The 12,768-nt window shown below is 41.0% G+C and overlaps 1 protein-coding gene across 1 annotated transcript in view; it reads left to right on the top strand.

Moving 5' to 3' along the window:
• The window catches only part of LOC140652928 (cytosolic phospholipase A2 epsilon-like), a 34,280-nt gene that overhangs the window by 11,708 nt on the left and 9,804 nt on the right, over nt 1-12,768 (top strand). Inside the window, exons 3-11 of the mRNA XM_072864372.1 lie at nt 3,355-3,491; nt 7,000-7,131; nt 8,246-8,286; nt 8,737-8,779; nt 9,541-9,604; nt 10,146-10,309; nt 10,580-10,672; nt 11,179-11,216; nt 11,878-12,013. Coding sequence (XP_072720473.1) covers nt 3,355-3,491; nt 7,000-7,131; nt 8,246-8,286; nt 8,737-8,779; nt 9,541-9,604; nt 10,146-10,309; nt 10,580-10,672; nt 11,179-11,216; nt 11,878-12,013 — 848 coding nt within the window. The remainder of the gene's footprint in view (nt 1-3,354; nt 3,492-6,999; nt 7,132-8,245; nt 8,287-8,736; nt 8,780-9,540; nt 9,605-10,145; nt 10,310-10,579; nt 10,673-11,178; nt 11,217-11,877; nt 12,014-12,768) is intronic.

Here is a 12,768-nt window from a genome sequence, read left to right as displayed (position 1 = left end):
ATACTTGCCTTTGTTTATTTCCCTCTGGCCACACAGAGCCACTGATCATTGTCCTCTTTGTATCAGTAATTTGGACATTACAGAACTGATTATTATCATGTTATTTGACAGTCTTTGTTGTTGTCAAATTAGCAAACTCAATTCTTTCAGCACTTTCTCATATGCCAGCCTGTCTAAGTCATTCCTCTTCAGTCTGGACATGTTTAATTTAGTAGCTGGCAACAGTTAAAGCCTTTTATGGTGGAGGGAGGAAGAGAGCAGAAGAAAACTGGAATATGGAAGACACTGAGCATCCACTTATTCCTGCCCAGGGCTGGGAGTGTATGCAGTGATAAGAGATCTCAGGGACAAATCTCATCACCTACACTTATGTTTAACTGTGTATTTGGGATCCGGTCCAAAATTGATCTAAATCTGTGTTGTATATATAAGTTACCTGCAACTTACCTATATATAGGTAAGTCCTGCAACATTATAGTTCTGGGGCATAATTTGTTATTCTTCATGCAGTGGCCTGGCTGTAATTATTTGTTTTCAGATTCAAATATCTTTGTCTCTATCTGCATCTAACGGACTCAGGTTGCACCAGGGGAGGTTTAGATTGGATAATAGGAAAAATATCTTCACTGAAAGCGTTATCAAGCACTGGAACAGGCTGCCCAGGGAAGTGGTGGAGTCACCATCCCTGGAGGTATTTAAAAGACGTTTGGATGAGGTGCTTAGGGACATGGTTTAGTGGTGGACTTGGCATTGTTAGGTTTATGGTTGGACTTGATGATCTTAAAGGTCCTTTCCAACCTAAATGATTATATTATATTCTACTCTATTTGCATTCTTGTCTTGGGCTATGTTGAGACTGAGGCCTCACTGGTTGCTAACTGAGCTGGTGTTACATGTGGCTCATCAGGTTGTGGGACTTTGTTTTTGCTCTTATTAAGGGTGAACAGCCTTGCTAAAGACTGGACTAACTTCTCAAGTTGGCTGTAGGTCTATTGTGTTCAGAGAGGATGAAAGACTGAACAGAGATCCCACCACATCTCTATCTAGATACAAGATTATAAGTCACAAGTTTAGAGCTTCTTTGATACTCTGAAAATATTGAATGCCTGTCTTCTAAATCAGGATTCATAGCTAGTATGTACAATAAAGACATATCTCAGACCATAAATGAACAAATTCTCTAAACCACGTATATATCAGTAGTCCATAACTGACAGATACAGTTGCTGAAGAAACAGATATTCTCACTCTTACCTGCTTCTCTGGCACCATCTGAGGAAGTAACTATGCAAAGTCAATATCTTTTTCAAATGTTAAAAATCAATGGAAGAATTGTAGAAAATACTGTGGGGGAGAGAGCTAAAGAAATTATTTTATAACCTCCTTTACCAATAAATTGTTATCTACAGGTACATTGTACATATTCTCCATTTTAAAATTGTGGTAATAAGTCTAAAAATATCCTAATATTACTTACAAGGATTATAGACATCTGCATTTGCGATGTTAAAGTCATTTCTTCCCTGCCATGGACAGTAAGGGAGAAACTATCAAATGCATGCTGAAAAACTGGAAGATGTTTCATGTTCAGACAGTATCAGAAGACTTGAAAGATAAATCATACCTAACCTGATTGCACAAATTGCTTTAAGCAACACCTATTCATTGCCACATGGGTTACACCACAAGTTTAAAGAAAGTGTGGAATGAGAACCAAGAGACTGCTAGAGAAAGAATAACATAATTACTGATAAGGCACTCTTCTTGTGTGTCATGTGGAAATATTAATAATAGTAGTTATTTTTTGTATAATGTTTTTAATCAGAGGTTGTCAAAGCAGATTACAAAAGAGGAGAGGATCATTATCACTGTTTTATTGATGGGGAAATGCAGATAGAGAAGCAAGATAAATTTAGATGGAAGCAATTGCCCAGAGTGACTTAGCAGCCTGGAGCAGAGCTGGGACTGGAGCCAACATGTCATGAGACCTTTTCCAGCAGGTTACCCACTTGGTCATGCTGCCCCTCAGCACGTATCTGACAGTACCAAAATGCCTGTTATTACACCCAAATCTGACCTGTTACTGTGATTACAAAATAAGTTCTTAGAGATGGAGATATTAGAGACAGCCGTAGTTGCCCAGCAGACAAAAGAAATGTCCGTTGTCTAAAAATAAGTGCAAACAGTGTACAGGACTGAAGGACAGCAGATTTGCTCCAAATGGGAGGGCTGGAAATGGTGAATGACAGTGTAGAGAGGGCGAATCCCTCTCTTCACTGTATTTTCAGGGTCTCAGTTTATTACCACAGGTTCATGAAACATCAACTCTTTTATGCACTTAGGAGCAGATGCCCATCACTGCTCCCTGCTAAAAAACCCATCATCTTAGCAGTATCAGAGAGAATCCTAACCACCAAATACTCTATATACATCAGGTTAGCACACAAAAGGGAAGCTAGTTGCACAGACATACAAGTACCCAACCTGCCTCTCACCCAAAAACTCTGGCAATCCCCGAGAGACAACTTGTCAACACCCTGTGGTGGTGCCTGGCATAGCTGTGCTCACCCATCCAGGAGGCTGTTTGCCCAGCTTAGGGCATGGGGGAGGGAGTTCCTGGTAGCCCACCCCAAAGCAGCCCCTGTGTATTACGAAGATTTAATGCCATACTTGTAGCTAACTGTGCAACCTTGTGTTACATTAACACCTTTCTCAGAAATGAGAAGTTTCTTCACTATCAAGGCTCACAGTTTAAATCAGTAAGATAAAAGCGCATTGCTATTTTTGCATATTTGTTGATGGTGAAGGGATGTGACCGCATGTTGGGTGAGACAGTCGGCTCATTACATGGACTGGGCTACAGCTCTGTGGAGGCAGCAGACCAGAGGGAGAAGATCCTTCCTACTCAGACCCTCTTTAGCTCTTCTGTTCCCCTCTCAAGAGCAAAGGACAAAGTTAGCCCCTTGTCTAAACGCTCAAAGAGTTAAATAAGTATTTTACCCTTTAAAAAGATTTTCTTAAAATGTAACCTTTTTCTTCTCCATCACAGAAATCTGTTGATCTGCAACAAATGGAATATACCAATAATGGGTCTTGTTAAGTAAAACTAGCTCTGCATATTTTTTTCTTATCAGTTGTCTTTATTGCAGTAGCTTCTTTGAATCTCCATTAATGACCAGATCCCACCTGCAGGAGGGAACAAATAGTAGTGAGTGCTATTGAATAAGGGCCTGTAAGAAAAGTAATAGAAACAATATCTCCTTTTTGCAGCTTGCTGTCTATACAGTGCTATAAGGATATGCTCTAAGATATTTATAGTAATTTGTTATTTACAATATATCTTTTCAAATGCAGTTAGTCAAACTGATTGCTATGTAAGCCTGTCCTTGCCCACTGCTTCCCCTGAGAATGTCCGGACCAAAACCGTCAAGAACTGCAAAGATCCGGTGTGGGATGAAACATTTCGTTTCAGGATCCAGAGCCAAGTAAAAGTAAGATGCAGAGTGCATTTGTTTTTCTTTTGGGGTAGAGATCTCATTGTGTGATCGGTATGTAGGGTACCATAAAAATAAATATGTGTGAGGGACTACGAGGATGTGGGTAAGGGAATGTGGAGTAGCATAAAAGATAGCCAAGATATTTCACAACTGTTCATATAATGTTCTAATACTTTTCACTTTTTCTTCTTCTTTATTTTGAAATCACTGCTTTTCAAGAGTAAAGGTGAGAATTTCAGAGTAAATTGAACAGCATAAAAGACATGTATGAGCTCAGTAGTGGAAGTATCACAGTGCTGTACTTTTTTACTATTCCTTTGGAACAACCTGCAATAAAAAAAAATCACAAACCAACATGTTAGAGTTTGCAGAAGACGACCAGCTGAACCTTTTACCATGATAATAAATGTTAGAGCTTAAGATTTGCAAGTCCCGCTGTCCACTCCCTCCAAAAGACAGCATCAACATCAGAGTCCAGAAATCCACAGACATCAGTGATAGGCCTAGTAAGCCAAGCTCAATTCACACCTGGGGCAATCAAACACTGCTTTACAACTTGTACCCTTCATTTCCTAGTGCTGGTGGCAAAGCAGGACAAGGACACTTCTGCCAGGTGCCAAATCAGCAGGCAGTCCCCTGGCTCTCTTGAGCATTGATAAACTCCTCCAAAAGAGCATTCAGAATAGCCAAAGTGTTGCTACACTGCAAGGTCTCCAGTGAACAATCCCTCTTGCCTTTGTCTGCAGAAGTTGCCCATGATACAAGTTCTCGGGCTTCCTTCCACAGAGTTAGGTGGTACTGGTCCTGTTTGGTATGGCTTTCAGCTTTAACATGTCTGCCCATCTGTGGCCCACATCCAGTGCTTTCCCTGCAGACCTAAAAAAATTCCAACTTCTTTCAAAATACCAGTGAGGCACAATTTCACTGAGCCCTGCAGGGGAGGCAAAAGGCAAGGGACAAACACTGCAGCATGGGCACAAACACCCACTGATCTGCAACTCATGCACCAGAACACCTGCTCCTTACAATGGTTCATGGCTGACAGGTCTTTCAAAACTGCAACACTACACGTAACAGCTGAAAAAAATTATCTTGGCCACAGGAAGCTGCTTGAACTAGTCCTTCATGGAGTAGTATTTGGGAAGACCTTACGTTTACTTTGCAGTAAGTTTGCAGTAGGAGACAAGGCACATGGCATTAGCCCCAATAATTTTCAGTGTGTGGCCACAGCAGCAGTGGTTGCTGTGGCTTCAGTGTGGGCTGCACAAAATGTGTCCTGGAGATTTGGGACAACCAAAGCGCTCTGGCATGTCTGTCACTGCTGCCTCACTGCTGTCTGGGCTCAACAGATTAAGTTAAGCTCTCACAGGTTTCTCTGCATAGTCTGCAATTGCTCTGCTCATTATCCTCTGAGCAGGGTCAGAGTCTGCTGGTCTGCTTAGTTTCTCCTCACGTGTCTTGTGTATCGTTGAGGTATTCATCTTGCTAAATCATGGGAGCCAGAGCTCAGTAAAATCATACAATACACTGTCACTGTGGAAAAGACATACCCAAACAAGACAAAAACTTGTTTGGGTATGTTGGGCTGGTTCCCATCAGGACCGGGAGTGTTTACTGAAAGGCATCAGTTTTGATGAACGTCTGACAAAGCACAGTCCATGATGAAGGGCTTCCCAGGCTGGTGCTGTGGGCAGCACTGCCCCGGCTGCAGGAGGGCCACCCTGCCCGGAGCTGGTGGTATGCAGCCACGCCGAGGGCTGGCTCTGCTCGGCACCTGGCTCCCAGCCATGCTGCCCTCGTATCCTCTGTCAGGAGCGGATAGAAATGGTGAACTGCCCAGAGAGCCCTGGCTGCTTCCCACACAGCATCCCATCAATGCAGCCCGTCATCTCCCTTAGCCAGCCAGCACCCTGTGCATGCCCCTCCTGGCTAGCTGGGAGTAACTGAGGAACTTCAAATCAATCGGTCACTAAGAAAATAAGTCAGCCAATTTAGGCAAATAAGGACAGTCTGTTGCAGTATCACAGCTAGGAAAACTGATCTGCTCTTCAGGGTAAGCCTGCCTTCTACAAACTGCAGACTATTGCTTTTAAGCATATGCCCTCTATCACCTTTCATAATCCTTCACAGGCTATTTATGGGTGGCCTGTAAACCAAGTTGCTGTGACTGCCTCTGGTAGGTATGTTTCTCTTAGCAAGCGTGGTGGGCAGGAACCCACTGCTGACCCTGTCAGCCCCAAACAGAATTGTTTTTCTGTGTGAAGCACAATGTGATGCGTTTACATATATGGCCTTGAAGGGCAGCAGCCTTTCTGTCTTCTGACAGCAAACTTCAAACTCAAGTTCACTACAGCTTGCCATCTGTCACTTGCTGGTTCCTTACAGAAATGATGGATGTCAAAATTGAGTACTTGGATTCTGGATCATCTTCCTTTCAGTATAGTTGTACATTCAATAACTTATCAGATTTAGTTATGGACCTTCCTGTGATTCATTATGAACTTTTAAGGCCACAAAGCTCATGTGCTCACTCTTTTTTTGTGCATGTGTTTGTGTGTGATACCATGTGCCTATCTGTGCGTCTTCAATAAGCATCAAACCTCTTAGCAAGTTTCAGTTAAATCTGATGCACAAGTAAGAATCTCTGAGCTAAGAGGTCCCTGTAATTTACATGGAAATGAGCTGCTGAATATATGGAGAGAGACCTGAATTATTTCCCCACTGGGAAAGCAGCCATTAATGTTAATTTGCTCAGCACTCTGGGAGGCACCTCTGAGCCAGCCCATGTGCAGCTGCCAACCAGGCACAGCAAGGCCTGTTACCCCTCCTGTTCATCCAAACAGGCAGGCAGCAGAGGAGGCAGAGGAGGAGATTTGTGTGGTGGGAGGAAGGAAGAGGAGATTGAGAGGTGTAGGATATAATCCAATGGAAATAGGCCTTTGTTCTGCTGCTTGCTGTGCATTTTGTCACCAATTTAACAAAAACAAATATCAATTTAACAAATATCAGTTTCTGTAGATTCCATGGTAATTATCTCCATGTGATCTGTTTAATAATTTACAGGATATAATTATGCAACCATGCAGTACTTATATGGTGCTTCCTTAGCATATTTTAATCACTGCTTATATCCAAGGATTTTTTTTTTTTCACCAATAGGAATAAAGTCCTGACCACTAGATGGTTTCCTACAATTCAGGGAAAAGTGGTGACCTCAAACCAAACTAGAGGTCAAACATGTTTTTCAATATGGGAGCTACATATTCAATGATTCTACTAGCCTTTGTAATTTAAATTACTCGGCAGGGGAAAACCAGCAACAAACCCAACTACTTTAGGTTCAGAGTACATTTCTTCAGCACTGTGTAAATGAAAAGCTTTGCATGCTCTCTCACTTCTCCCCATACTTTCTCTGTCTTCCTTAACATGCTGAGCATGTAATCTTGTGCCTCCGTAAGGTCTCAAAATAGAGATGTTCCTAATCCTGTACCTATGTTCACAGAATATTCTTGAGCTGAAAGTCTATGATGAAAATGCAATCACTAAAGATGACCTCCTGTTCACTGTCCTCTTTGATGTTGCTAAAATCCAGCTTGGAGAAACTGTTCGCTTGACTTTCCAGCTAAATCCAAAGGTGAGGAATAAAACTGCCTTGGCCACAGGAAGGAAATACATTTTTTGCATTACCTCCTAAATAACTTCTTGTAAAGCAGTTGTAGGTGGGAGGGTTTATTTCCTATTAGTTTGCACTTCATGTATCTGTAAAATACCTTCCAAACCTTATTCAGCAAAGTGGACAAGATTTACCTCCCTACCTTGGACATAATCTTGAATGTTTTTACTAGCTCCTCAAACCTCTTAGTAGGGTTTTTCTGACACCAGACTTCCCTTTTTTTCTCTTTCTTGACTCTGTTGCTCAAATAGGTTTTGTTGGAGATAACAGACTTAATCACCATTGCACAAAGTTTCTCTGTTAGAATTTATTTTCCTGGGACCAGCACTTGTGAGTTTGGGCATACTCTGGCACAGATGTTGAAGTATTCACTTAAAAACTGATACCTTGCCCTGTAATTCTTTAGCGTATACCTGAATATAACACAGAAGATCCATGCTGAGGTGCTAAAACCCATTGATGGCCAATTACTGTAACTATCTCGTTACTTCAGTGTGCCTGAACGCATACATGATGACTTCAGCATGGGATCTGGATGTCCAGTTTAGATACTTTTACAGATATGCTGTTTCACTGACTTTTCTTATAGGGTATGTATTGGTATTCAGCTCCACGGTGATGTCGGCAGGCAGTCTATATTAACTTCTCTGGTGACTGGTCAATGTATTGTCCATGTTATAGGAGTCCTTTCAATCAGAATAATTGAGAATGCCCTCTGCTATCCAACAGTATCAGTCTTCTGATAGTGTTACACATTAACAAACAAGGCTTTAGACAGTTTTAACCAACAGTTATTGCATGCTTAGGACTGGGGATTGCCTATGTGACCGTTTTACTCTGGCTCACCACCGAATGGACAAGTACAGTCAGCCTGAGGACTGATGGTTAATGAAGGAGGGACAATACTTTCCAAAATCACTCTAACCCGATTGCTTTCACTCATCTGAGCATACCCTAGAGCAGGAGGGAAATTTGGTTTTAAAAGCTGTTTCAGGAGCCAGAATAATCATTGACAATCATAGCTAGTGAGAAAGAGAATGAATTCAAATGCTTATAATGAATTAATCTTTTACAGACACAAGAGATGCTGGAGGTTGACTTTGCATTGGAGACCATGTGAGTAAAACCCATACGGGACTGAAGAACTGTACTTTGTGAAAGCAAGCAGTCAAACACATGCTAGCATTTACTATAATATAGTTTAAAATGCTCAGCATCACAGCAACAGCTGGTGTTTATCAAGTTAGTTGCATATTGGCTAAAACACTGTGTTCCTTATCTACCAAGAATCATCCTGGATAATAATTTGTCCCATTATTTGCTGGAAGAGGGAGAAGGATAGTAAAAACTACAGCCACTGTGCTTATTACTACTATTGTTTACCATTATCATTAAAAACATAAGGAAGCCACATTTCAGATGTCTCCCAAAATTAAAAATCAGTGAAATATTTGAGACTATGCTAGACGAGGCAACCTTTAAGGAAAACGTTATTCTTTGGTGTTCATCTAAGGACGTATTTAGGTCATATTAATTCTGATTGCATTTTTTTTCCCTCTCTTTCAGTCCAGACCCTCCCGAAAAGCTTGTCACTAATAGTGTATTAGTGGTAATTTTAAACTGTTTCTCTTCTACATTCATTTTCCTGCTAGGGATGGGAGTGGTGAATCTGGCAGGTGCCCCAACACCTCGCTGCAGGCAGGGCTGAAGGGGAGGGAGCTGGGGGGTCGGACGCTGGCAGCCATCCCGTTGTGCTGCTCCCTGGGGGAGGATGTATTAGGAAAGAGGGAACACAGTCATTGAGGATACCCAGAGACCTGTCCACCACCACCAGCTGATAGCAAGCCTCCTGACAAAGCCTGAAGTGTTCTTTCATTGACTTACTGCCTCTGTGTCATTCCCTCTGGAGGCTTCTCTTGGGACACCCTCATGGCTATCCTGTTTTCCCCACTGCCACAGGATGATATGGCAGTTGCTTTCTTGACTGGCCCTAACTCACTATTAAGAGGAGGTAGCACTTGGCTGTCCTACTTCACCAAAGCAGGGCTGTGAGGACAGCCCTGTGATTTAGCTGACCCATCAGTCTACCCTCGGGAGGCCTCAGCACACTCCCATTCTCTCCCCTGTTATTTCCCGTCCCTTCCCAGCCCCATCCCTGTGGATGGACCACAGCACCACAACCATTTTTCTTTCAGCTGGAACCTGGCACATCTTCAGAGTGCCAGGGTCTTTCTGTTAGCCTAACAAACACATGGTGGACAGTTTTCCAAACCCCAGGGACCCAGATGACCAGAGATAGGTAGCAGTGAAGTGACTCAGATATGGCATGTTTTGTATACTTAATTTTCTCATTGTTCGTCTCTGCTACAGTCTCGTGAAATTTCCTGCTTGGAAGTCCTGGTGGACAATAGATGGATGAAGAAAGAACCTTCAGGTTAGACTTTAAACTAGAAACAAAAAATCTTATTTTATGGTAAACTGAAAATTTCACATTTTTTTGTCATTTTCTTATGTGGTAATTTCCGTACTTTGTTCTTACAATTAGAGCACAGGAATTGGATGGTTAGGAGTATATACAGGTTCATAGATCCAACAATTATAGTGTGTCTATGCTAATTAACTATAAAAACTGGACTTTGAAATTAGAGTGAATGATGAGAGGGATAATGAATCTTATTAGTGCTATAAAATAGAAGTAAATATATATTTCTATCTCAATAATTTACATTTTGCCCAATTTGCCTGCATGTCTGAGTTTTTAAAACAGCTACTGCTATTTTGTAAGCTTTTTAGGGTTTTTTTGGTTTTTTTTCTTCCTGTAAGGTTCCCTGTTTTGATAAATAGAGTCTGGGAGCTTTTAAGCATTGTTGAATGTTTTGTATATTAAAATGATAAATTCTGAATGACCATTTAATATTCTATTTCTGACATCATAATCATTAACTTCTCTGTATGATTTTCTTCTTTTTTTTTAGAAAAAGACTTTGTATTTTCAGTGAAGGGATCCTACGAAGAGAGCCAGACCCTGTCGCTGGGCTCTCCCCGGCGACCTGTGGAGCCCCTGGACTTCCATTACATCAAGTACAGCCTGTCAGAGCTGCGCATGGCTCTAGCAGAGAAGAAGCCTCATTGCTGCTTGGTATGTGATCATTAGCTTGAGTAAGCACAATAAACTCATGGTTTTCCATACTTGACTGAGGCAAATGGAAAGAATTTGGTTTTTTAATTAAAAACTATCTTTTGTGATCTTCTGCTCTGGAAGAGCACTGTACCCCCTAAGATGCCTAAATATTAGATGCCAACTTGGAAACTGCTGGACGGTGACCCCACTTGAAAAAATAAGTTTGTGAAAGTGCTTTTTTGTGGTGTATACATCAAATATTTTTCTATATTATAATATATTTTTCAGTGTTCATCAGGTGAAGAGAAAAAAGACTGCCATGCATCCCTCACTATTCCTCTGGATTCACTTCCCTTCAAGGAGAAAGTAGCAGTAGCAAAGGTGATCGATACCAACTTTTTAGAATAAATGTGAAGCTATGGACCAAAGATCAATGGGCATGAGTTAACTAGATCAGTGTGAAGTAGGGGTTTAGATATATAACTGCTAGTGCCCTTACATTCCTAACAGAGAGGGTTATGGATCTGTACATCTCCATATGAACTGAGTAGAACCAAAACCCACAGCCAAACGTTTGAGAGAGGGATTTCTGTGACCAGCTGGGGGACTAATGCAGGTCAGAGCAAATGCAAACTATAAGGCAAGACGGGGCAGACTGGCAGAGCTGATGTGGTTTTTACTGTATAACTGCTCTGTGTATCTTTAGTATAAAACAATTTAAAGAAAATAAAGTGGACTTAGACAAGTTTTAAAAATTTGATGGATTTTCAGATAGTTATGGCTTTGTGGCTCCAACATGGCTCTTAGAAAAAGTGAAGGCCTTCAAAGCTGGCTGAAGGAAAGGACATAAAATCATCTCTAGTGCTTATATTGTTTTTTTTTCCTAGGATGAAACAATCAATTTACATGTGAAGTCAAATGACTGGTAAGAAATTCTGTCTTTGGTTTTTGTGGTTGTGAAAAAGAGACTCTACCGAGCTTTTTTGCCTTCTTAGCTTTATCTGTAACTAAGGGAGAAAGTATTTAGTCAGTGATTATATTTACCTCTATTTACCCCATGTTAGTTACCCATGTCCAGAAGGTGAAAGTTGTCAACTGCTGGGTGTAATTTCCTGTTATGTTACTATGCAAGAGTTTAGTTTATATGGGGAGAATACTCTTTTCTGGCTGCAAAATCCATGGAGCTACAAGTTTAGAAAAATATGTGTTTATACCTCACTTTCCTTACTTGTAAAGAATCCAGATATTTGTATTTATAAAACCTGGAGGTCTTCAGGCAACAAATGCTAAATATTCCACTGTTTATAGTATCTGTATATGGATTGCAGTATTTATGGTAGACAATTCTTGAAAATCAGTGTATCAATAAACAATATTTCTGGGGTTTTTTTCTGTAAGATTTTACAACTTTTTAACTTTCTTATCCTTTTCTCTACCTTCTCTATACCGCCTGTGATGTGCTTTTGTGGGGCCACAATAGCAGCTTTTCTAAGCCTAATAGTAGAGTTTACAACTTGTAAGCATGGGTCCAGACATTAATCGTAAGTGATCATGCACATCCTATTTAACCCTGGACTTTGTTTGAGGTCAAGAAACTTAGATGTTCGCTTGGAGTTTGATCTGTGTATGGAGGAGAAAAATTTCCTACAGAAACGGAGGAAGTTTGTGGCTTCTGCTCTGAAAAAAGCACTTCATTTAGAGCGAGACCTACAAGACCATGAGGTATGGGGAGCATCACAGGGACTGGACCATGCTGTGTAACAGGAATGTGTTATGCTTGTAGCCATTCACATATTGTTCCTTAACCAGTCCTGATGTATTCAGTGCCCCATGTAAAGCATCAAGAAATATTTAGATGAAACAATGTGAGAGCATGGGTAGTATCAAACCCACTTGCTACACGTTTGCTCAGAAAACAGAATGCCATAAATCAGCGTTTTTTCCCTGCCTTATTCCTTTTTCATCTGTGAATTATAGATGTGGATAGTCCTACTCTCTTAGCTGAGCATTCAGTCACCAAGGCCTCATAAAGTATTTTATATTATCAGATTTTGGAGGGGGAAAACATAACAGTTGAAGTGATACATAACACTGACTGACGAGGATGTTTCTTATCACAGACTCTCTCCTCTGGTGCTCATCATCTCAGCTGTATGTCATTCTAACAGCACAAAGACATTCAACATTTTTCTCTCATCTGTCTGAGTTAGGGTTTGTGTTTGTTCATGTCCATGCTGGCATGGGGATGGTTGGTGCTTTAGGGAGGGAATATGGTCTGTGATCAGGCACTTCAGAAGTGAAGAAGTTTTCATTTTGAGAGAGTTTTTTTCACCTGTGCTTTTCCCTTTGTCCAGGCAGCTGGACCAAAGGCATATTAAACATTATATGACAGAATGGCTTTGGATGCTATAAATGATGTCCCTGCTCACAAACTGATCACATCAGTATATTATTTCTCATTAGCACACTAGTTTCAG

Source organism: Ciconia boyciana, chromosome 6 (genome assembly GCF_034638445.1).
Source record: "Ciconia boyciana chromosome 6, ASM3463844v1, whole genome shotgun sequence".
Classification (NCBI taxonomy): domain Eukaryota; kingdom Metazoa; phylum Chordata; class Aves; order Ciconiiformes; family Ciconiidae; genus Ciconia; species Ciconia boyciana.
This window is presented reverse-complemented; position numbering and strand designations above follow the sequence as displayed.